Here is a 26,356-nt window from a genome sequence, read left to right on the forward strand (position 1 = left end):
TAATTTTAAAATTTAGGAATAAGAAGTAAGAATATCAATGTAATCCAAAACAAACAAACAAACAACCCTACCCCCCCCCCAAAAAAACCCAAAACCAATTTGATTTCGAAGTATCTTCCAAGAAAGACTGATGACTAATATTTTTTCTTGTATCTCTCATGGTTTAATGTAACTAATGAAACTTAATAACAAAAGTTATTAAATATGGTCACTCTGGCATTTGTTGGACAACCTAAAAAACATATTTGGAAGATATAAGGAGTCTTAAGAAAACACTTTTGATGATATATCACATCAAAGTGACAAGTAAGCTGCTTGTGGTCAGATACCACCCTCTTTAATTAACTAATAGTTAATTAATAATTATTTTTAGTATTCAAATTCCTAGACCCAAGCATACTCAAGTATATTTCAATAAATGCCTTTTGACTTTATTTACCTATCATGATAGAATCCCCCAAATGGGAGAAAAAAAATGAAAGACTCCCGGTGAATGACTTTATTTACACCTCTGCATTTTGGCATACTACAGAATATGACAATTTTACATAGTCTACAGAGTTAAAGTAAGATGTATATTGTGGCTTTGAAAATATTGACATCATCTGTTATAACATAGAACAAAATAGCTCTAGGTAAAATGATTCATTCCCCAGTCCCCTTTGACAAGTATTGGACATTGAATTCTTTGATCTTGTAACAATCCAGAGAAAATGAGTAATTGGGGGTAATAATCCTTAAAAGATTGTGTCATATACAGTTTCACTTTAGTGAGCTCATATTAATATTGAATTTAGAAAAGAGAAAATTCCTCTACCATGCAATGGTAAATTTACCTCTGGTTGAGAATGCTTTGACTTTATTTAGAGATTTTTAACCAGGCAACACTATATAGCAAACACATAGAAATGACATATCATACATAGTACATTACTAAGTTTTGAAGCTAGAAAAATATATCATATGATAGAATTTGGAATCTATAAATTGGAGCATATATAAACCAAGAGCTTACTGACAAATCAAATCGGGAGTGTAAAATTTATGTTTGTGAGAAAATTCAGTTGGGGAGTAGGTTAGAATAAGGAAATGAGATTGTCTAGTACAATTTCATTCATGTTAACACAGTTTCATCAATTCTGTTAAAAGTTCCTAATTGATCCCTTCAAAATAGCAACAGAGGTTTTTTTTTTTTAAATATTAAACTCAATTAAAACTAATAGTACAGTTACTGAACAATTCTAACTTTCCCCATTAAACATTCTTCATGTTCTAAAAACATTTTTTAAGGCTCCCTTTAAAAAAATTCTCCCAAAGCTTAACCATATTACAGGCTTTATTTCACAGCTCAACTTAAGTAAATCATTTTAACTTAGGAGATGTGTAATAAAGAGCTGAATACAAATGAATAACACTTACTGAAAACACAACCTGAAAGCACAATGCAGTTCCCATCTGCTTCCTTGGAAGGTAACCTATCACTAGTGAGGAAAACCATATCAGTTGTTACTTGCTTCCATCTGAGAAGAACACTTGGCAGGTTTTCCTTTATTAAGTCAGAGCTATAGCGGTAAAGGGAAAAATGAGGGCAATATCCTGCAACCTTACCAGTATGCAATATTAACCAATATTGCATCTACACTAAACACAAACTAGAAGCAGAAAAGTCCTTGACTCCTTAGGAATTTAAGCTGCAGCCCTACCTCAATTTTCAGGCTCAGACATTGCCAGTTTACCCCAAATAGATCTTACTCTGTTGCTACTCTCTAGGAAATTTCCCTCTTGGGACACATTTCCTAATTTGAGGTTTATTTTACCTAGTGCAATTATGAAGGTAGGACTGCTTGGTGGCTTGTGGACCTGACTATGTAACCAGATTTTTTTTTTTTTCTTTAATGGTTAACCCTCATCTGAATATGAAGTTGGATGTTTATTTATATTATCTATGAAATTGACAGGGCATTTGGCACAGAATTCAAATTCTTCCCACATACATAAACACATATTACATATTTTAGTTCTTTTTAAATATTGCCTGAGCTATATGGCAAACCAAAACAGCAAGGGGAATTATGCCAATTGCCATCTTAAGGCCAGTGCTTTTACATGATCAAGTTTTATTTCTTCTACTTGCTAGAGATGCACTACAGGCCACACAGACAGAAAAAAGGCCCTATAGGCCATCAAGGCACAAAGAAAACCCTATCTCAAGTTTTAGTCCCCTGTCATGATTCCATTAGTATTAATATAAGAAAAAGACATACAGATGCTAAGGAGAACCCTTGCCCAATAGCACTGTTCCCATCTGTTTTTCTCATGGTGGTTTCTCATCTTGTTCCACAATTACCTTAGAACCTAGTTGTGCATCCTAAATCACATCGTTAGTTTTTTGGTGGTGGAAACTGAATCTAAATCACAATTACTGAGAAGAAGTGTGCTGAGATCCTGGTTACTTAGTATATTGTACGGTACTGTACTTCGTGATTCGACTTCGGGCTGTGCTAGGGGAGGCAGATCCAAGGGTCTGGCTAAAGTGGTGGTCAGAGGAGCTCCTCATGTGGCCAGTGCTGGCTGTCCCCCCCATAATGCTGCTCAGGCCCCCTCCTCCTCCCAGACTGCTCATCCCGATGCCACCAGCATTTACTCCAGCTGCACTGCCAACCAGGCCACTGCTGACTGTGCCGCTGCCTCCAATTATCCCAGCTGGGCCACTAATTCCAGTTACGCCAGAGCCAGAAACAACCCTCTCTGTCACAATCACATTGTGGGCATTTGATAACTCGGGGTGCATACTTAGACTGCCCATCATGCCAGAAGTTGGTCGGATTACTCTTTCTGTCACTACCACATTTGAAGACTCTCTAGGATCAGGGATGGTCAGAGTGGTGGGTAGACTTGAACCTGGTGCTATTACTCTTTCTGTTACTATAACGTTTGACCCATCTCTCATCTCAGGCATCTCTAACATTCCATGCAAATCAGCACCAGAGATTGGGCCAACCACCCTCTCTGTCACCACTACATTTGAGGCATGTCGGTTATCATGAATGTGGACAGAGGGCTTCAGAGTGCCAGAGGTTGTATAAGACTCGGTTACAGTGACATTGCCATAGCCCAGGGGATCAGAAATAGGCATAGGATGCTGTACACCAGGTCCTGAGGGGTAACTATTCTCAGAAATGACTGTGGTAGTGCCGTAATGTGGGGAGATGGGTGGGCGTCCACTAGCAATGGGCTCTGTTCCCTGTTGTGGGCACATGGGTTCAGTGGTATCAGGTGGCCAAGAGGGATCAAGGTCTGGATATAGTTCAATTTCCTTTCCCAGGCTGATATCTGCCAACTTCTTAAATTTAGGCCCTAGCGTATCCAAGAAGCTGTCATCTAAGTCTTCTCCAATGAAGCTACAACAACCCACAGAGCCAGCAGGGGAACCTACACCTTCAATATCATATATGAGCAAACAGTCATTGGATGGGCGTCCTTCATCTTCATCCGCATAAGCATATGCTTTCTGAATTTGTAGAGGAAAGAGAAAACGAAATTATGAATACATACTTAACAATAATGGAAGTCTTCATCATTATTTTTAATTCCAGGGCATTACCAAAGGAGAAAATAAAAAATAAAATTCTAACATTTACCAGACATGCTTTAAAAATCATTATATAATTGCTTGAAAGAATTTGGTTAGGGACTACTTTAGCTATAATTCTAATAATATATTTGATTTTTAAGTTCATTTAGATAGACTTTATAATAACACACTTTAGACACAAAAGCACAAAAAAATTATGTGAATTATATTGTAACTAAGTTAGAAGGAAGTACTTAAAAACACTGAATTTGAAGTACACCAAATTGTGTATTTTTTTGTGGGGGGGCTTGTTTAAAAAAGGTAGTTCATAAGTGATTTTAGTTGATTCATGAGTATGCTTTTCTTCCTTCAGATGGAATGATTATGGTGGTTCTGTGAAATTTATTTCAATGTGGTCTTTTCAGCAAAACAATAGGAAAATTTGACTTTGGGCGAATGCCACTTTTGGATTCAAAATCGAAGGTGACCAAAGACAATTTTTAAAAGGAGACCCTTTTTCAATTCAAAGTGAAAGCCCACGGACATGTGCACTTCCATTTCATCTTTGTGTTGTTCATAATATTTGATTGCAAACTTCCAGGTTAAGTATCAGAAACACCTTTATTAGTCAAGTAACTCAATGTGCCATTTCATTCGCTAATATTTTTTGAGTCCTTACTATTTGCCAGACACTCTATTAGGAACTTGGCAACGAAGTAGTGAACAAAACCAGATAAAGTCCCTCTCTTATAGGGCTTACATTTTGGTAGGATGAGAAAGACAACACTCATTTGTCAGGAGGTGGTAAGTGCAGGGTAAAAGGATGGAAAGTGATAGAGTTGTTCTTTCAGATATGGTGGTCAAGGATAGCATCTCAGAAAGTGATGTTTGATCAGAGATGTGAATCAGGTGACAGGATGAGTAGAGTAGATAGAGTTTTCTGGGCAGAAGTTGTTGGAAATGCAAAAGTTTTGAGGCAGAATTGTACTTTTCATGAAAGTAATATTCATGGATAGGAAGTATTACTATGGATTTCAGCAACAGTTCTCTCATTATTATCTACTATTATTTGAAAGGCTTTTACTAATATCTTATTCCAAAATATCAGCCACTGTCTAAATGGTTAGGAGAATTCAGGAAGACATTTTAGGCCAGGATATAAAAGGACATAATTGTATCAGAGAAAACAAATTCCTGAAAGCTTACATATCACATGGTGTGTACCCCTGGGTAATTCTCTCTCTTCCTAGGGATGGCAAAATTGATTCTCACTGGTTCTTAGAATGTTCGGGAATTGTACTATGGCTCTTGAATCCATTCTTATTGAATGTTTATTATGTACCTAGAACTCAGTTAGGTACTGGCAACATAATGTAGAGAACATGTGGCTGAAGCACTAAAAAGTGGGATAGATATAAGAATGAATATATTTTAGCAACGGCATGTCCCTGACTTATAATGGTTCGACAGGATTTTTTGATTTTACGATGGTGCAAAGGTGACACTCATCCAGTAGAAATCAGCTAGGCTAAGCTGGGATGTTTGGTAGGTTTAGGTATATTAAATGCATTTTTAACTTACATATTTTCAACTTACAATAGCTTTATTGGGACATAAACCTACACTAAATTGAGGGGCTCTGTACTACAGGAATATAGATAAGGAAACATTAATCCTATTTTGGATGAAATAGTTAACAATAAAAACTTCAGAGGTAGTGATACTTAAACTAGGTCTTGAAAAATGAGTAGGGATTTGTGAGAGAGACAATGGGATAAAACATTCTAGTACAGGCACTGCATAAACAAAGACATGGAGGGGGGGAATAAATCAGTAGGAATAAAGCAAAGGCACTTGGCTAGTGAAACTGGTGGTAAGGAATAATTAGAGATGTGAGGAGGGGCCAATCTGAGAATAACCTTAATTGCCATGGTAAGGAGTTTTGACTTCATGACATAAACGAAATACATTTGGGAGTCATTGGTTGTTTTTAAATGAGAGAGTAGCAGGTTTAGTTCAGAGTTTTAGCAATATTATTTAGCAGCACTATGGATCATGAATCATAAAAAGTAGAGGCTGGGAACTAGTTAGGAGATGCCTACCAAAGTCTCGTTTGGGAGTAGTGGGAGCCTAGAGTACAGCAGTGGGTGCAGGATAGAGAAGAGGGCATAGGGCAAGAGACCTTACCTGACAGAAGTAACTTTCCATGAAGTTCATATTCAGACCTCCTTCCCTACATTCTCTCATAGAATTTCTTCTTAATGTTCCAGAATATTCTTGACATATCTCAGGTGCTCCTGTTGTTTTAACTCCATCTGCTAGTTCAAATCCTGTCATTCTATCTCCTCCTCCAAGATCTTGCATTTCTCTGCCACAGTACTCATTGGTGTAAACCCCTAGAAGTGTAGATCAAATTAAATTTACTTTCTCTAGAGTATTGTAGACTAAAAATCAGTAACTTACTTTAATGTATGGTTTCTTTATTTAAGTATGCATTTGTGAGCAAAAAAAAAAAAAATGAAGGTGATAAGCTAAATGCGGGAGCTATAAATATGATATTGCATTCAAAATAATATTATTAATCAATTTGTTAATTTGATAATAACTGTTTTTAATTGTTGATAATTACATGTTGCGCTAGAAGAGGGAGGCTGCATAGAGGTTATAAAAACCAATGCTTTAGAGAATTTGATTTTAAATTGATGAAAATTTGAGGAAAATAACCTAAATTCTAAAAGTTAAATAGTATAAGAATACCCTACTATATCAGAAGCACAGGGCCTCCAGTAGAAGGTCCAAGAACAATGGCTTTTGGAGAAGAGGGTGTGGTTATTGCGAGGGTAAAGATTTGTGTAGTTAATCTTGCATTTGTGCTTGGGTGTGAGGGGTAATTAGAAGCCTGTTACAATAGTCTAGGAAGGTGAGATAAAACGATGACCTGGGCTAGGAAATTGCCATAGACAGGGGAAGTGTTGACAGTGGGGTATGTGTCCCATGCTTTAATATTTTAAAGGTCTTGATTTTAGGGACAGTGTGTTTTTCATACTTCTATTACTTTGCTGCCTCTCAGTGTGCTGTGTTCAAAGTTTGTGCAAATGTTTGTTGACTTAATGAGGAAATAAATGCATAAATAAATCCTGGTGGACTTGACAAGTCTTGAGAACTGATTGGCTGTCAATGAACAGGGAGATATAAGAGTCAACCGCTTTTGGGGTGAGGGGATGTTAGTGTCATTAACAAAAATGAAAACATCAGGAGAAATAGCTTTAAAGACTAGTGTGTCCAGTGTTTTGAATAAGGTCCAGTTCTACAAGCTATAAACCTTCCTATGACTCTTATATTTTAAAGTGTTCAAAGTAGAAAAGTCATGATTATAAGTTTGAAAAAGACAAAGAAAAATAAGAGAATTAATAATATTTATTTCCCTTGAAAAAAGGAAAGATGATACAACTATTTTCAAATATATGAGTTTTTTTTTAAAAAATTAATTTTTCTTTTTATTAGAGTGATAATTATCCACTTACTGTGAAATTCTAATTGTTCCTAGGTTTCTGCCTGTGAACTGGTCTAAACTCCTGTTTTAAGGTAAGTTGTATTAACAGTCTTACTGGCGTGCAAGGAGAAACTACCACATGTGTACAACCTCAGCTGAGAGCTTTGAAAGATTTTGATAGTGTTTCATCCACTCACTTTCAATTTAAGTAACTGGATAAATCTTTTTAGTTCAACATTTAAGCTGATGCTGAGAATGCAGTTTATAATTTTGTCATGATAGTAACTTCTGAAGTCAGAGTGATTTTCAATCATTCATTAATTGTAGAGATAGATTCTAGTCTTAATAAATGAGCACAGATCTATTTTAATCAGGTTGTACTTTAATTCTAATTAGTATTTTTTTTTTTTTGGTAAATAGCATTTGCTCTATTTGACAAAAAAACCATGACCAAAATTGACTCGTAGTTACAATTCAGTTATTCTCTCCTGTTTATAGATGTCCTAATCAGGTCATCTCCTAAGTACTCTCAGATGATTGAGGGAGATTTTAAAAACTTAACATATGAGAATAATAATTACTGTAGGGTTTTCCTTACCATTTCATTTTCAAATCAGTCATTTAAAAAGGAATAAAAGAACCAATTTTAAAGATAAATAAGACAATTGAGAAAGTAGGAATGCAAAGAGAACAAAATTCTTTCTTAGTCATTTGAGCTGTTAAAATTTAAAAAAAAAAAAATGTTTTTTTCGTACCTGAGGTGTCAATGCCTTCAATTACATTTACATTATTGGAAATTTGTGGTATACAGAGGTTGGCCAAATTCTAAAAGACAAGAAACAACATTTCCTCATTTGTAATGACTCTTTTTTCTAAATAGTTATACATTGGGTATCCTCTCAAATTACCTCAGATTTTCTGAAAGAATATTACTTAGGAAACTATTGAAATCCATTTAAAATTGGAACCTCATTCAGAAAGCCTTCCCTGGTTACTTCCATCTAATTTAGATGTACCTCTGATTTCTCTTCATTTTCCCCATTGGCTATTCCGGAACAAAGAACAGCATAGACTGGGAGTGATCATGGGCATCTTGTTTCATGTACATAAGACTGAGTTTAGGTGACTGCCAAAGGCCATTTCTTACAGATCAGCACTTACCCCAGGGGGAGGTTGTGGTCCTTCCATTGCGTATGAGTGAATTACTCCATCGTTACATTCGGGAACAGGCTCAAAGCCGGCTCCACCACCAGGGGCACCTCCACAATCACAACAGATCAGCAAAAATGGGACCACTTATGGTAAAAAGGATAAAAATAATGAAATTAGCAGCAGGCCATATTAAAAAAATTTGCTTTTTTTGTGATTAAATTTGAATTCCTAATATAAGTCCATTTGATTCTAAAATTATAAAAGTTTCAGAAAACAAACTGAATAATGGTAAGATACCAATATCAATGTGAGCCTTGTGTATCAGATTGTGATTAATTTAAATTTGTTACAGCATATTAAGGTTAAAAATAGTATTATACTGTTGAAACAGATGAGTCTTTTCCTTAGCATTACTCAGGAAAATAGCAAAAGAGAGAAGAAGGAAAGCTGGAGAGGCCAGTCAACATGTTCAATTTATTGTGTTCCCTCCTCCTTATCTTTAGTTTTTTCCTTTCACATATGCCTGTCTTTTTATTTCAACAGTAACATCTTATTCATGCTTCAAGCAATTATCCTCTATAAGGCTACTATTTTCTCCTACACGGCTATCTTTTCTTGAAATTACTCTTGCACAGAGAACTTTACACTGCTTAACAATGTCTTTTTCTATTCATAGTTAAATTTTCCTTATTCATCTGTATAAGTATATAGCCCAGAGCCTTTACATAAAATGATTTTGATAAATAATTTGGAATAAATGGATGGATGAGGGAAAGGATGTGTATTTTTTAAAAAAATGTATAAGGAAGGCAGGAAAGAAAAAAGAAGGAAGCACAGTGGGAAAGAAGGAATGTAGTAAGTATAATAATAAGGGTGAGGGGGAAGAAGGAAGGAGAGAAGGAAAATAATCCATGTGTTTTGCTTTCTAGAAAATACGCCAGGCTGAGATTAGCTTTGACTCTAGGGTTACTTGATTTTAAAGCCCATATATAATTTATAAATCTTTTATTAACTACACTACTCAAGGGTAGTCACCAATATTAAAAAAAAAAAAACTCAAAGTTTTTTTAATACATATTACTCCGAATAGAGATAATCACCCCTTGGGTAATTGATTTACTTTGAAAAATATGTAATTTTTAAGTTTTAAAATGTTGGTTGATAATTAATATGTCCCAAAACATGAATGAGAGAATAATCTCTTCTCATATATGTTTTATGTTATATTCTGCAAATTTGTTAGCATTTTTCTTGCCTTGGTTCATTTTGATAAGAATGTTTTTTTTAACCTTATTTTTCCTTTCATAGAGGTTTTCATGGTCATTATTTCAATTTATTATAAGCCAATAAGAATGAAATCCTATTACTTAACATAGAAATTTCTTGTTTTTTGAAATTTATTTTAAACTATAGAAAAAGAGCCTCAACTTTAAGTTGCGCTATCAGCATGTCCAAACTCTTTGTGGTTTAGATGAATTCAATTAATCAAAAAATTCAAAAGGGTTAAGGTTATTTAAAAATCAGAGAAAATCCAGTTTAATAATGAATTTAGTGAGAACTACCTATTTTATGGCTATTCATGTTTGAAGAGAAATGGAGGTAGAAAAATATTTCATATGTAGGTGCTCTGATTTCATACTTTGTGTGTGTATGTTTTAATTAGATAATGTCTGCAGTATCTTCTGACACTGAGATTTGATGACTCTACTTGAAAATGGTAATGTTTACATTAATTTAATTATAATTTGCAGATATCAACCTACTTACTTCAGAGCTCTTCATTCTTCAGAGACTAGCATCTAGCTCACATTCACTCTAATTTCTATCATTACCTAAAACGATGTTAAAGACCACCTAGAGAATCCATTGGATATTATATCCTCATGGCTAGATACTTGACTAGGTCTACTTTAGTGACCATAAAGTGTGGTCTGTCCCTAAATGCTTCCGTGTGTGGTACTCCTTTTTCATTATCGAAGCAATGTTGTGAGGTAACTTTTATTATTTCACAGATGACAAAAGCAAGGCTCAGCAAAGTTAGCTAACCTTTGACAGACTCAGACAATTACATTTAGCCACTGAAGTCTAACCCTGAGTCTATTTGACTATTCTTTTCATTAGGCTATACAGTCGGAGGAGGAGGAGGAGGAGGAGGAGGAGGACGATGACGATGACGACGACGACGAGAAGGAGGGAGGAGGAGGCTATGCAGTCTTGAAATCCCTTCATGGTCTGGCCCTGCCTGTCTTTCTAGCTTCAGCTCTCACCATGCAGTTTTGCACGTCCTGTATTTCTTCCTCACTGGAGTCCTTTAAATTCAATAACTTGCCCTTTCATTCTTTTGGGGGTTTGCACATACATATTTTCTTCTTGTATTGGGTTCCCTTTTCCTTGTCCATCAGTCTAGCTCCTATTTATCAGTTAAAACCCAACTCAGAGTTTAGTTTCTTTATATAAGGTTTTCTGACTGTTTCAATCAATTGTGTTTTTTTGTCTTCATTCAAATAACAATTTGAACCTACCTCTTATGGGACTTTCCCATTACAAGATTAAATACAAAAAAGTTTTTTTTTTTTTTTATCTTCCATTGCCAAATATTTGATTTTTTATCTTAGAAATCCAGCACCAGCACCAAACATAGAGATATCTTGATAATTGTGCAAAATAAGAATTTGTCAAACATAGTTTATCAAAAAATCAGAAAACTTATCTCCTCTCCATATTTTTTTTGGGTGGCACATATAAATAGGAATGTTAAAGTACTTACATCCTAGGACCAAGAATCCCATGATGAGTAGCCCAATGCCAGCAGGACCAAAATGTACGTTATCGAAGGGATTACGCGGCACATTGCCATTATCTTCTGTAATTAAAGACTCATCGATGGTAGTAACGTCAACAGCATTAGTATGAACATCTTTTGAAGTAGCATCAGTTACACCTCCACTAGTGTTATCTTTCGTATTAGTTTCAGTGACCCAGCCAGAACCGTCGAGGTCAATAACAATTGTACCAGTACAAGTTCTTTGAAGAGCATCTGTAACAAGATTCAAAATGGAAGAAATATTTATACATTTACTGTAATAATTGTTAGACAATACAAAACTATTTTCTTTTTGCATCAATACTTATTTCAATTTCTTTACTCCCATCCATTAACTTCCCAAATCATCCCTTGTCTAAGCTTAGTTTTTAAATCAAATCATTATGACTATTAGTGCTCCTGAAAAATTGTCTCATTTGTTGAGAAGCATAAACAGTAAATGCCACATTATGTATTGGCCAGTTGTGTGTTATAAGCCACAGTGGAAGCATTTCTAGACTATTTTTTGCATACTTCTCCATATATTAGAGCTAGATGTTTTTGTCATTGTTCTACTGTCTTTATTCTTCAGTTATGCTTATTCTTTTCCTTTAATGGGCTGACAAAATCAACAGATCTTAAGCAGGCTGGTGAATTATTTCTACAAAAATCTCTCAGTGATAAAGCAGCATATACCCAAGCTCACAACGAACAGTTCAAATAACTCATAAAAGAGGGAACCGGCACTATAGGAGGTGGGGGGAAATTTCATATAAATAAAAAGGTGACACACTTTTGTTTCACAAGCATATATTCCAGATTTGCTTCCTCCTTGTCCTTCGAAGCTTCAGTAAGTTATTGTGCTCATTGAATAAACACAGGGATAGGGACGTTTGTTATTTGTTTCAACTTAATTGCTCCCCACTTGCTGTTTGTGTCATCTAAACAACCAACCAACCAACCAACCAACCAACCAACCAACCAACCAACCAACTAGTTTTTCAAAAGAGTAGACTGATTTTGAGTGCATTTGATACTTCAAAGTACATCTACATTTAGATCATCAGGTGCCTGGGGCTGAAATGGTGATTGTAAAAGGGCACAAGGGAACTCTGAAATGATGAATATGTTCTAGACCTTGTTTGTGACAGTGTATATATATTGCTATCTGTCAAAATTCATCAAGCTGTACTCTTAAAAAAGATATATTTATTATATGTAAATTATACCTCAGTAAAGTTGAATAAGAAATACATTTGAATCTATATTTCTGTCCTTACCTTGCAACAAAATTGGCTCATTAAAAGCTATCAAATAATCATGTATTCTATAGCAGTTTAACAAAAATATGGTATATACAAAAGTTGATTTAAAAAAGATATTTTTAAATGAAAAAAGTTGCTCAGACCAATATTAAAAACATATTGCTTTATTCTATCATCTACTGAAGGACACTTGGGTTGTTACCATGTCTTCGCCATCATGAATAATGCTGCAGTGAATATCTGGGAGCATATATCTTTATGAATAAATGTTTTTGGGACAAATACTCAGAAGACGGATTGCTGGGCCATATGGTAATTCTATTCTTAATTTGTTGAGGAAACTCCATACTGTTTTCCATAGTGAATAAAGATAATGTGTTACATATGGAATATTACTTAGCCACAAGAAAGATGAAATATTGCCATTTGCGACAACACGGATGAATCTTGAGATTATCATGTAAACAAAATATGTCAGACAGAAAAAGTTGAGAACCATGTGATTTTTACTTGGGATATAAAACTGAAAGCAACAAATGAACATCACAGATAAACAGAGGCTCATGGACTCTGACAACTGTTTAGTGGTTACCAGAAGGAAGGGGAGCGGGAGCGGGTAAATAAGGGTAAAGAGGGTCAGATATATGGTGATAGAAGGGAATTTAACTCTGGGGGTGAAGACACAATGCAATATACATATGTTGTAATTTTTGAATTGCACACTTGAAACCTATATGACTCTATTAACCAATGTCACCTCAAATTATTTAACTTAAGAAAAGATCATAGGTACTTAAAAAAAAAAAACCAGAAAAACATAATGCTGTGGTCATTCACTTTTGATAAACAAGGTCAGTCATATTTCATATGCTATTTAAATGAATGGAAGCTACTTATATTTGTATCTTATATACAGTTTCTCTAACTATTCTCTAAGTTACCTTGAAAGGGATTTATTCATCACGTTTGCAATACTATTTTCCATAGGATTTGAATACAAAAATCAACAATTAGGAATTTCTCACTGCAGAAAAGCCACGTTACTGAAAATTCCTGGTGAGATATTTTTCTCTATCAGAGATAAGATTTCCAAAGTTTAGCATTCACTGTATAGGAAAGTTTCTTCATCAACACGTGCTATTAGGCTAGAAATCTGTCATAACTCTGAGGCTCTGGCTAGACTTTGGTGGTCATAATGCTTACTAGAGTATAGGAATAATGTTGATGGAACATTATTCTTTTCCATAGCTCACCTGCAATTATTTATATGTGGTTATTACCAAAGCAATTTTTTTAAAATTTGATGTTAACCTTTTTCTGGTACCTTTTCCCTCCAACTTTATTGAGGTGCTATTGTTGATATGTAACATCATGTACATTTAAGATGTACAATGTATGGATTCGATATATTTATATATTGCAATATGGTTACCACCGCAGTGTTAGTTAACATTTCCATCGCATTTTTTTTTTTTTGTGTGTGTTGAGGACATTTACTATCTACTCTCTTAGCAACTTTCAAGTATATAGTATAGTATTGTTACCAATAATCACAATGCTTTACATTAGATCCCCAGAATGTATTCATCTAGTAATTGGAATTTTGGACTTTTTGATCAACATCTCCATATTCCTCCCCCTCCCCCTTTCTCTATTATCTTGAATGCTTTTGAGACATGTAGATTGTTTTTGATATTTTGAACACTTAATCTTTAAAATATTATGCAACTCATATTTATGAAGCTAAGTTTGCTGCAAAAGTCATTATAGCATATCTTTTTTTTTTTTAAAGAAAATGTGATTTATTTTCAAATTATATATACACTTCACTACTCTTGTCTATAAACTCAGGTAATCTAAATCTAAGAACATTTTGTCCAGCTGCAAGGGAAGAGAAGTAACAATATTTATGTTCCTACTATGGCACTTTACATGTGTCATAGCATATAATTTTCTCTACAACTTTTTGAATTATTATTATAATCAATCTTATTACTAGTAACACTATTAGATTATTTATTTACATTATAAGTAGTTGGATATTATATATAATTTGAAAAGTATAGAATTATATTGAAAAGCAAAACATAAAACAAAGACAAAAACAGATTCTTAAAAGCACTACTCAAGGACAACCTCTGTCGATATTTTGTTGTCCTTTCTTTAGGCTTAAAATTTACAAATTATTTCAATTACATTGATAGATCATATGGCTCATTCCATTTCATATTTTTTACTTTGCATTATAAGAATTTTTCCATATTTAAAAAACATTTCATTAAAATAGACTTTGATGGCTACACAATTTCATAGCAAGTAGATGATGGTTTACCTGCCCAGTTACCTATTATTGATAGTACTTTCAATATATAATTGTTATAGATAATGCTATAATTAACATCTATATGCATTCAGACGTCTATATTTAAAGTTTTTCCTAAGATTATTGGAATTGGGTGAAAGTACAGAAATAATTTTATGTGAAGTTATCGTTGTTATATCTATTATATAAATGTGAGCTCTGTTGTCAGAGTTTTTTCATTGATGTAACCCTAAAACTGGCACAATGGCTGAGATTTGGTTAGGATTCAATATATAGTTTCTGAATAAATAATTGAAAATATTTCTGAAAGTACATAACAGAGAGAAGTTTAAATCCCTTCTATGATAATGAAGCCCATGTCTTTTTAGCTCAGTTATGGTAATTCCATTGTGATTGTTTTGTTGTTATTTTTATATTATCATTGTGTGCAATATCTATGCCCAGAAACCTGCATTTTTTTTATGACAAAAAGCATGCTCTCTATTTGCCATAAGCTTAACAATTTTGTAAGCCAAGTTCCAATTTTCCCTAAAAACATATATCCAATTAAACTTGACATTGGATGTAAGAAAAGGAATAAATGAGCAAATATTTAAGATAATTTTATCACTGAATCAATAAGCTTTATCTATAGATGGAATCAACATTTCTATTTGTAATGCAGTTTTGAAACTCCATTTATTTTGACTGGTTATGAAAAAGACCAGATAATTCAGTAAAAATTCTGAATTGTTGAATGACTTTAACGAAATGCTATTTTATTTTTTTAAATCTATAAGGCAAGTGGAAATCGTCAACTCCTTTTAAGATAATTGAAAGAGGGTAAAAAAAATGGAAAAAGAAGAGATAAAAAGGGAGGAAGAGGAGCCAAAGTAGCAAGTTATTTCTCAGTAGAATTAGCCTATTTAATTTTATTGGTTTTTAAAAGTAATTCAAATATGCTACCTCCAAGTTGTTTATAGGAAGTTTTACATAAACTTTCCAAAAATTATGTAAAGTTAAGTTAGCTCGGCTTCTGGCTTAACTATTTGAAAATAATTTTACAGTACATACAATTAAAATTTTTAATTATTGACACCAAGAACTAACATTTATTGACTATCAGCACTCTTCTAAATGCTTTTATGTAATAACTCTTTAAATACTTCTAAATCCATAATGTTATTGTCTCATGTTACAGGAGAGAAGACTGAGAGATAAACAGGTTAAGATACTTCTTTACAATGCCAGATCTAGAAAAGTGATTGTACAAGATATCAATCCAGTCTCACTCTAGAGCTCATGGTCTTATCCACTAAATTATGCTGCTTTTCATATCATTAAAGACTTGGTTCTACAATGTCTAATATGATTACTTTTGTTGGAAAAAATGTTACTTCAAAATACAATGATTAATATTTTAATCTGGAAGGATTAAAAAATTAAATTGACTTCTTACCATCTATAGATAGAATTGTTCCTTGGTATTTTCCATTAAGCATATTATATTGTTCCATGGTAACTCTATTTCTCAAAGTAATTATGCCTGTTTTTGAGTCAATAGCAAGCAGGCCAGCTGGATTACTTCCCATTTCATATCTGTATTTGAAAGATAATAGTACAAGTTAATGTCACCTATCGAGAAAGAGAAGGAAAGAGAGAGATAGAGAGAGATTGATTTTATTTGTAAACTATATGTTTCCAGTCAGTCATTATAATCCCTGGATATAGTTTTCATTTATTAGAGACATTTTTTTTTCAGGGCAGTCCAGCTGTTTGAGTCATTCAGAATTAGGCAAAAATTTAAATTAAAAACAAAAAAATTACTGAGCAGCCATTTCTGGTGGAATGTCTCTTATGCCCACTTGGATATCAAATAATCCTTAGATGCTTACAGTCTCATTTTCATTTGATTTTGGTAGCATCAAAACTATCTTGGAAGACACAGATCCTAAGACTTCCTATGCTGCTCCTAATTCTAAACTATTCTCTTACCAAAGAAGTAACTTTTCCTTCATCAGCTTGGCCATCATCCCTTCCCTAATTCCACTCCCCCTCTTTATATACACAATGACTTTAAAGGACTTCTTTTTAAATTAGAAACTATGCATTTTCTTTCCTTGTGCTTCTGTCCTATTTTTTATTCTCTTCTCTCATCTCTGACTTAGATCTTCCTTCTCTTTCTTCCTTCCTTCTTTTATATCTTTCTCCCTTCCTTCCTTCCTTCCTTCCTTCCTTCCTTCCTTCCTTCCTTCCTTCCTTCCTCAGCTTGGCCATCATCCCTTCCCTAATTCCACTCCCCCTCTTTATATACACAATGACTTTAAAGGACTTCTTTTTAAATTAGAAACTATGCATTTTCTTTCCTTGTGCTTCTGTCCTATTTTTTATTCTCTTCTCTCATCTCTGACTTAGATCTTCCTTCTCTTTCTTCCTTCCTTCTTTTATATCTTTCTCCCTTCCTTCCTTCCTCGCTCACTCGTTTGCTTGCTTGCTTTCTTGCTTGCTTTCTTGCTGTCTTGCTGTCTTACTGTCTTGCTTTCTTGCTTTCTTTCTCTTTCTTTCTAAGATGGTATATTTGAATATAAATATTTCTGGCTCGTAATTCCAGACATAGTAACAAGCTGCTGAGCCTAAAGACTGATTTTTAACTTTCTAGTTGCCTGTATAGAATATGGATGAGATATATTTTATATTTTTAATCTTCATTCTTGTTAATCTAAAGTGATAGATCAGGCAAATACTATTTTCATGACTGTGGACCGAACTACTGTTTAAATTTGTTAAAGAAATACTGGTTAGTTAATTCTCTGTCTCACACGTTGTGCTAAACTCAGGGAATAGAACTTTGAGAGGAAACAGGTCAGGAGTGATCTGTTCTTAGTGAACTCAATCTACAGAGTACAAGAAAGTTTATCAGAAATGATGGTACAGTGTGATAAGAGCTATAACAGAAATACTCATATAGTGTGAGAAGAAAACAGAGAAAGAACCTTCAGAACTCATTTGTAAGGTCTTTCCCCCAGTGTTATTCTTGATCACAAACACATGTGTAAGATACATGCGCACATACACACACAGATTTGTTATAATTAAGTAGAAATATCTGGATACACAGAGTTTTAAAAAACTACATAGCATATTTCTTTTCTTAATATTACTCATTTTTCATACCAAAGTTATTATTGGCCAATACTAAGTGCTGATTAAGGAAAGAAAATAACTGAAATGAGCTAACTAAATCTAATGATTTCAATCTGGGCAAATATGCAATGGGAAAATCAGTTCATAAAACCTTCCAGGGTAAATAACCTCGATATGTGGTAATCAGCTAATTGGTCAACAAAATATAGAAGCACAGGAATGTCAAACTTTCAAGACACAATATTTTTACATTTTACATCTTTACATTTATATCTTACATCTTGCATCAAATTTTATATTTTCTTAAGCACTATAAATTAACATTTCAGTAGTTAGTACTTTTTATAATTAAATGATAGCTTCACAAATAATGAAAAATATTTTAATTGAGATAGTTAAAATTTCTGAAAAGATCAGATGTGGCAAAAAATAGTTAGAAAATTTCAGTCTTACCTAACATTTGTCGAAGGTAAACCTGTGTCCAAATCGGTGGCTATGAAGTCTCCCACTTTATAGTTTTGTCCCATATTACTATTTACTACGAATGTCTTTGAACCTGGACGGAACACTGGGCCTTCAATTATATTTTGCACATTCACGGTGATTACAGTTGCTGTGAGTTTATATTGAGACATAATTGAATGATGAAATTCAGCTTTATTTCTAACACCGAGACTAAGTTGCAGATTCTTCACTGCTTCATAATCTAGGGGCTGGAAAATAGAATGAAATAGTTTTACTATAAGAAGAAAAAAATTCCAGAAAAAAGAGAAATTCTTTGATAACAGGCAAAAAAATTCTTATGCCTCTTTCTTTAATTGAATATAAATACACAATCTATTCCTTCTTTAGACTTAATTCAATATGAACACATAAAAATATAGCAAGAAAAAATGCAATTGTCCAGATCCTTTGTTGAAAAAGTTGAAAATGTATGACATGTGTTCTAATTATCCACCAAATTAAAAACTTAAAATAATATATATGGTCAATCTTTGCTTTTTGTAGTACAAAGATAGTTTATGTTAGCTTCCATCATTTCACTTTTCTTAGAGAGTAGCTCTATTTACACAAAATATGGTCCAGATACATTGTATGTTCAGTTATTTGGTTTTATCCATGAAGAACTATTTAGAAGAAATTTTACTTATGTAAATATGACTTCTTTGAATAAGTCAGTTATTAGAATGCAGTATATAAATAATAAAAAATTCCTTATTTTCTTCAACATATTCTGAAAAGTATTTAATCTTATAAAATAATCAAGTAGTCATTTCTTTATAAAAGATAGTGCCACTATCCACTCATAAAATCCACAAACAACTATTCATCATGACCATAAATACCAAATACAATTTTTCTAAATTTTTACATGACAATAATTTAGATGACCATGGATTCGCACATTGAATTCTTCACTTAGCTAAAACTTTCATTCTTTGCTCTAATGTTGGCTTTATTTGAAATTCCAAGAATGACTATAAAATCATGTATACATATGCATTATATACAAACATACATATATGTATCATATATGTATAAAATCATAGCAAAGAAATCAATATATGATACCTTGTCTGGGGAAAAATCAACATCATTTTTGTTTTACAGATAGAGATATTGAGGACCGATAGATTACTTTTCTAAAATAATATAGTAGTTTAGGGTGATATAGATGAGGATTCAGTTTCCCCAGCACAGAATCGTAAGTAGTGTTAGTGGAAAAAATATGGACTTAATAGCTAAAAAAATGTAGGTTTGAATGTCAGCTGTTCTACTTACTAGCTATGAGAACTTGAGTAGGTTACATCCTCTCTCTGAACCTCAGTGTATTTATCTGCAATATGGGCATATAACCTAATCTTCAGGGATGCTGTGAGGAATAAACTAAAGCATGTGCACATGGGCTCAGTAAATAGAAGCTGTAGGAAGCTCTATGAAGATGTGTGAGACAAATGATCATTCATTTCTATGGGGACAGAATTCCTTAGATGTCTATTTCCTAGGGCTAGTCTGAAGGAAGGAAATAGTTAAAAAGGGATTACATTTTACTATGAAGAATACATATTGCATGCATCATATATAATCAGTTCGCAGCGATTGCGAATTTTAGAAACAGCCTCGATGTATCTTGTAGGTTAGGGTGAAACCTTCACAAGCAGCTTCCTAGGAGTCAGACATTGTTTCTCCTCACAACTTAGAGGAAATTCTACTGCAGATAAATGTGGTGAATCATTAATTTAAGGAGGACATAGGAGAACTCTATAGACTTGGACCAAATCTCTAGTGGATTTATGTTCATAATAAACCTTGGTCAGCAGCCACCAGTGAAATGGGAACGTGATAATTCTACAATGACAGTAATTTAATTTTGATTTTGTAAAAACACACTGGAGGCATAAAGAACTTTTGATTTATGTGATGAATATTCTTAGTGCATAGTAATTGGTGTATAATATTGACCTGAATATATGTATTTTACAGGCCATGATAAATCTGTTTTAAAAAAATACTCTTTAAACATCTAAAACAAGACCTTGAACATTAATAATAATTTGTTGTAAACATAAAATAAGATTTATGTTTAAAAATTCTTTGAATTCATATGATCTGTGAGAGAGTACTGTATTGATAGAAAAGAGTTTCAAGTTAAAATTAATGCCTGTTTTTATGAAATAACATAAGCAGAAAAACTCTATGGAAAAGCTCTATAATATGTATTATTTTAAAACAGTAATTTTTTCTTCCATCCACTCAAGTTTGTGAAATGTTAACATCATTTTAAGATTAAAATTTTGAAAAGGACCAAGAAAACAAAATATTTAGTATAATTATATCATACCTTAATAACCTGTAAAATCCCCACATTTGTTCTTTCATTCATTTGTATGTTGAACCAATTTCCCTCATTTCCAGAGATAAAGAAAATGACTGCCATCCAGTTAGCTGAGTACTCCTCATCCAAATCAATTACTCTAATCTGGAGCAAGTCTGAATATAGAGCATTTTCATCAATGTCTAGGGATTTCTGAAACAAGAAGGAAAAGAAACAACAAAAACCATGTGAGTGAGAGAAGAGCAATACTAGACTCATATTGAATGTTTATAGTTATTCACTACTTAGAAAAGGGATCTGTGTTCATAGTCTCACTTTTCTTTGTTCAGATATTTTCCCCCTATGCATTATATAAACAATCACAAGGCAAAGTACATGTCTACATTTGAGTTGTATATGACTAAAGATAACATATGCATTTGGAAATAGAATTGTTCAAATGAATTTTAGAATGTGATGAATTTAGTTATTAATTTCAAAGACGAATACTTACTAAAGGCAGATCCATGTATGGGATGTTGTCATTGACATCGAGAATTTTAATGCTGCATTCACACTCTGCTGACATACCATCTGATCCGCCATCTCGGTCTGAGCCTCTTACAGCAAGAGAGTACTGGCTATATTGCTAAAAATACACATTACAAATAATATCACAGTTGACACAGATAGTCCTTATTCTGCCTCATGCAAAGTTCTTTTAAAATATTGGCTCAAAATTGACATAAATCTATGATGGCGATAGGGGTAACCCAGAAAATCCACAAATGTACAAGAACCAATATGGAAGTTGCCACTTCTAGTCCCTAAAATGTTTATCTGGCCTCATTTAAAAGAAGCAGCATTCTGTTTGGGTTTCATTCCTTATTATATGCCCAGAATTTTAAAACATTTATAAAGGATAGAGTGGATCAAAACGATCAGGGGAGAGAGATTAAGTTTCACTAGGACTTTTGGCATGAACATTTCATACTTTAAGTAATCAGCTCTAAGTGTGCAAGAAGAATAAAGAGATAGCATTTCTGGAGGGTGGCAGGTTGTGGCAGTGGAATTATTGATGATCTGTCTTCCTAATTCTACTCAATGATGCTTAAATTTTCAGAAGCTGATAAATGGATAAATTCTTTCCCAGACAAATGTATATTTGCATCTTCATTTAAAATCATGGATATAATCTTAGAGAATTCATACTCAGAGACATCTTGAGGTCTTTCCATGAACCCCAGGTTAAGGATATTTGCTCCAGTGCTTCCCAGTGACTATAGTTCCTTTACTTTTTAGAGCTTTTCACCACTAAGACTCTTATGACATTAAAAGAATTTCACTGAGTTCTTTAAGAAAGTTTGAGAAAGAACTAGTCAATTTCTTCTGATGATAATTTTCAAACAAATAAAAAGGAAGATAAAGGTAACCTAGAAACAGATGACATTTGGATCATTAAAGAGTGTAAAAATAATCTTATGTATCCTACACCTAGGAGTCAAAACGGGGAGATTGTCATTTTTAAATAACTATAATGATTAAAATAAAATTTAATTGAGTGTCAATGAGAAAATAAAACTTTCTCATTTATATCCCTAGAATATATACAGGTCAGCTATATTCTATCAATATCAAAAAATAATGAAAAGTTGATACTTTTAAATTAAATTGTGGGACCACATGATGTGATAGAAATCATGTAATGCTTACTCTAATTTGGTAACAATCAATAATTATTTTCTTATTTGTAACTGAAAAGATTGATCAGGCTGTTAATTTCTATCATTCTGATCCTGTGATTCATTTCCCAAAGTAATCAATGGGCTGTCAGTAGAGGTGACACAGGAAGAAAAATAAAAGAATATCTGTTGTCAGATGAGTTCAGGATATACTGGGTTAAGGAAAGATTAATAAGTTTCTTAGCCCGTAAAAATTCTTGGAGCCTCTCCCATGTTCACATGCATTCTGACTCGCCAAGATGGAAGCTGTGATAGCAAATGTTTCTTAATTTATTTTGTTATAGAACTCATTTAAAAAAATAGAGCTTTGCCTCTACCTTGTGCATATTTTTATGTACTCTCAGAATAGTTTTCTTAATTTAAGGCAAATCCTAAGTAACATTAAATGAAAAATGACATATAAAATGTATTTGAAGAATTCCTATATTTTTTTTCACTTTAAAGATGTTTTTAATGTCATCATTATGTGAAAAGGTTATGTAATTAAACTTTAAAAAATATTTTTTCTTTTTCTTCTTTAGATAGTCCTAATTTTAGAATCAGTTCTTATAAGACTAACAACCCATTAAACGAAAAAGAAATTACCTCTCTGTCTAGAAAATTATTCATTGTTCGAATTTCTCCAGTGTATCTGTTGATAATAAACATGGGTGAATCAGAAGGTTCCTGGCTTATGATCTTGAAGGCTATCTTTGAGTTCAAATTATTTGGTTCATCTGCATCAGTAGCATTGAGTCTCATCACCAGTGTATCTAGAAATCAAGGAAAATTGATTGCAAATGGACAGTTTGCATTTTTGTTATTGTATGTTATAGTATATTGCTTTTCCAACAAGGTGTTAGGGTTAATTGGTCTACATAATGTTCACTCTACTATTTTTGCTCTCTATTTCTTCAATATATTAATATCTCAGCTCCTTTCTATACCTTTGCATTGACAAAAAGATCACATTTTACTAAGAACCTAGACAGAAAACAAAGAAATGTTTTATTCTGCCTTTCCATTTCTTCTTTTTTCAAGGCTGCTGTAGTGAAATGAAATGATATTAAGGTCATATCAACTCTTTACCAACTATAGCACTTTCTAGCTGTATGATCTCAGCCTCAGTTTCCACATTTGAAAATGGGGATGCTTTAGTACCATCCTCAGTGAGTTCATGAAAGAAGTAAACAGCTTAATGAGAGAAAATTATAAAGAGTTCTTACTGAATAATGTACATTCAATAAATATATATTATTGTTCTGTTTTGCATGATCCCTAGTGAAGTCTAGGTAACTAGTAGGTTAAAGAGATGCTTGTTTAACTACATACTTTGTCTTATCCTTCATCTTTTCCATTAATCTCATAAGTAGTTTTGATGAAGGACAGTGAAGAATGTGAAAAGCTGCCAGTGTTCATAAACTAGAATTTTTCTCTACAAACTATTTTAAGCACAATTTGTGTCTTATAAACACAAATGCACCAGAGTATCTCCCATCTATCTCCCCTTCTCTCTCGCTCTCTACTTCTCTCTCTGTATTCATTTCGGCATCATTTTAAAAATAGACAATTAATTAATTAATTATGGTATGCTTGTACAGTGAATCTGGTACAACTGTTAAAAGAAATGAAGAATTCTCTTATTTCCTAATATGGAAATATGTCAAAAATATATTTAAATAAAAGTTCACATTGTGGATTAGTATGTAGAAAAGGGTCTCATTTCTTTCCAAAAACATGTTTATTTATGTTTGTTTTCTTATAGAACATATGTACCTAAATAACTAATGATAGTACTTACTTCTGCAGAGTAAAAGCCCCAACAAATTTTATTCTATTTTTTCTTTTCGTATTGTATGAAATTTTTCAAAAAACACTTTAGAATGATATTTTAAAAGTTAGAAATATAGGTATAGTATTTTAATTAATAAAAGTGAAATATAAGGATTTTTTTTTTAATTTATAAGAAGTTATACCACTTAAATGTTAAAAGTAACTATGGTAAGTTGAAGTTTTGAATTTAATTGAGAAATGAGCTCTGATGATTTTAATTTATTTAGGACAATCTTTAATGGTATACTAAGCAGTTAATATACTATCCCTTCCTAGTGACTGACTATTTGGCATTTTAAATGTTGTCATTTATAGTAGTCCATAAGGAGGCCATTGCACTTTAAGATAGTGGAACCTCTTTCAGGTAAATGCTCTATCTGGTTATAGGTTTTCCGGGGTCACTCTACTAGCACCACTTGAGACAATCACCTTTGAATATGAACCAAACAGAATTAAGTTTAGTATACATTTAAAATATATAAAATCAGTGACTTGAGTAAAAAGCCAACAAAACCTATATTTATTAAATCACGTGTAAGAAGGGGAAACAATACTTATTTTGCATTTATTTGCCCTCAAGGAAAGCTCTTGAAGACTATGGCAACAAAATAGATTGCCTGAAAGTGATTTCTATGAATGACTTTAAAATAGTTAAAATTAAAAATCAATTAATTAATTAATTTAAAACAAAAAGGAAGAAGGAAAAAAAAAGCAATATGAATAGAAGTGGATGAGACTGCCCTTCAAAGCCTTCACTCTGGGATGCTAAATTCTCCTCCCAGTGCCCCTGCCACCACCGTGCAAAGTCTCTTTGGAATTCCTCCTTAAGAATCTACTATAGAGTTGGTGTGTGAGTTAATGAGAAAATTCTTCTCATTACTTTGGAGTTGCTCCTTGTGTATGATAGATCGAAGCTGCTTCCACAGTTGAAGGGAAAGCCATTATAGAGACTTCCTCATCCCTTGCTCTTTTGCATGCTTTTCTATAATTATTTCTTACATTTGTGATATAGTACATTGACATAGTTTAGCCACTAGTTGCCTGGCTATTAAGAAGGATCTGGAGGCCAGTATATTTTTGTTTACTTAACAAATTTGATTACTTACTTGCATTAGAATTTTCTTCTATTTGTCCTAGAAAAGTAGACATGGAAAATACAGGAGGGTTGTCATTTATATCCAAAACCCTGACTCTGAGCTCAAGAGGCCTCTCTAAATCTTGGCCCTGTGAATTCAGAGCCCGGCAATAGATCTAAGAGAGAAAAGAGGAATAATTAATATACGGTGCAACAAATATTAAGTTTTTACTTTGTTGGGTACTATACTTGGCACTGTGGGTAACAAAAAGAAAAATAAGGCTTTATCTCCTACTGGAGTGTAAGCACAAGCAGCACTTATAATCAATAAGGAAAGGCAAACACAAATCAAAATGCCATTTGAGAAACAGTAACAATCAGTTACAAAAGGAATGAAAAAAAATATTATGATGTCATAGGAAGATGTAATGATTAGGATAGATCTTGAAAGACAATTTATACAGCCGGAGCTGGAATTGGCAGAGTGTTCCAAGCAAAGGGATTTATGTGAAGGAGGAAACGGAGCTATGAAAATACATTGTTTGAAATTAGGTACTATGAGCACAGCGGGTGGTCGAGGCTGTGGAAAGAGAAAACCACACGGGGGCTTCAAAGAAATTTAGCATTCATAAGATGGGTGGTGGCTATATGAGTGTTTGTATTATTATTTATTGTTCACAAGTATAATACATACTATTTTACCTGTTTGGTATATTTCATATAAAAATGAATTGTGCTTCAAGAAAAGCTAATAGGCTAGCATGCTGATTTAGAGAGTTTGGGGGAAAATATTGTGGGAGATAAAGCAGGAATATAAATTAGGAATAGAAAAGACTAAGGAATTAAAATAGTTTGAGGAATACAAACAAACAGTATGAATGAAAGCAGCAAGCATAAATTATTATTTGCAGATATTTTTGGATATGGATTGGAAAGGTTTTAAAAGAAGAGGTTACAAGATCAAGGAAAGTTTTCTCTATTTTTTAATTTTAATTTTAAGTGTTAATAAGTGTTGACTGATGAAAGCAACCAACAGAGCAAACAGAAGAGACATGAAAAAACAAAGCTGATAGAATAAGGTTCTTGAAGAGCCAGGTAATTATGAGATAATGGAAATCTCGAGATAAACTGCAAAAAAAAAAGAAATAGAAAATTCATCTTGTTTTTAGATTTAATGTA

At 33.1% G+C, this 26,356-nt stretch overlaps 1 protein-coding gene across 1 annotated transcript in view; it reads right to left on the reverse strand.

Annotated features, from left to right (window-relative positions):
• Nucleotides 1–2,449: 2,449 nt before the first annotated feature.
• Nucleotides 2,450–26,356, reverse strand: part of DSG1 (desmoglein 1) — a 35,425-nt gene continuing 11,518 nt past the window's right edge. Inside the window, exons 5-15 of the mRNA XM_006920005.1 lie at nt 25,209–25,353; nt 22,876–23,042; nt 21,053–21,197; nt 20,576–20,751; nt 18,187–18,446; nt 16,049–16,188; nt 10,987–11,256; nt 8,229–8,362; nt 7,823–7,892; nt 5,762–5,970; nt 2,450–3,511 (exon numbers count right to left, since the gene is read on the reverse strand). Coding sequence (XP_006920067.1) covers nt 2,450–3,511; nt 5,762–5,970; nt 7,823–7,892; nt 8,229–8,362; nt 10,987–11,256; nt 16,049–16,188; nt 18,187–18,446; nt 20,576–20,751; nt 21,053–21,197; nt 22,876–23,042; nt 25,209–25,353 — 2,778 coding nt within the window. The remainder of the gene's footprint in view (nt 3,512–5,761; nt 5,971–7,822; nt 7,893–8,228; nt 8,363–10,986; nt 11,257–16,048; nt 16,189–18,186; nt 18,447–20,575; nt 20,752–21,052; nt 21,198–22,875; nt 23,043–25,208; nt 25,354–26,356) is intronic.

The sequence above is a fragment of the Pteropus alecto genome, unplaced genomic scaffold, assembly GCF_000325575.1.
Source record: "Pteropus alecto unplaced genomic scaffold, ASM32557v1 scaffold146, whole genome shotgun sequence".
Classification (NCBI taxonomy): Eukaryota; Metazoa; Chordata; class Mammalia; order Chiroptera; family Pteropodidae; genus Pteropus; species Pteropus alecto.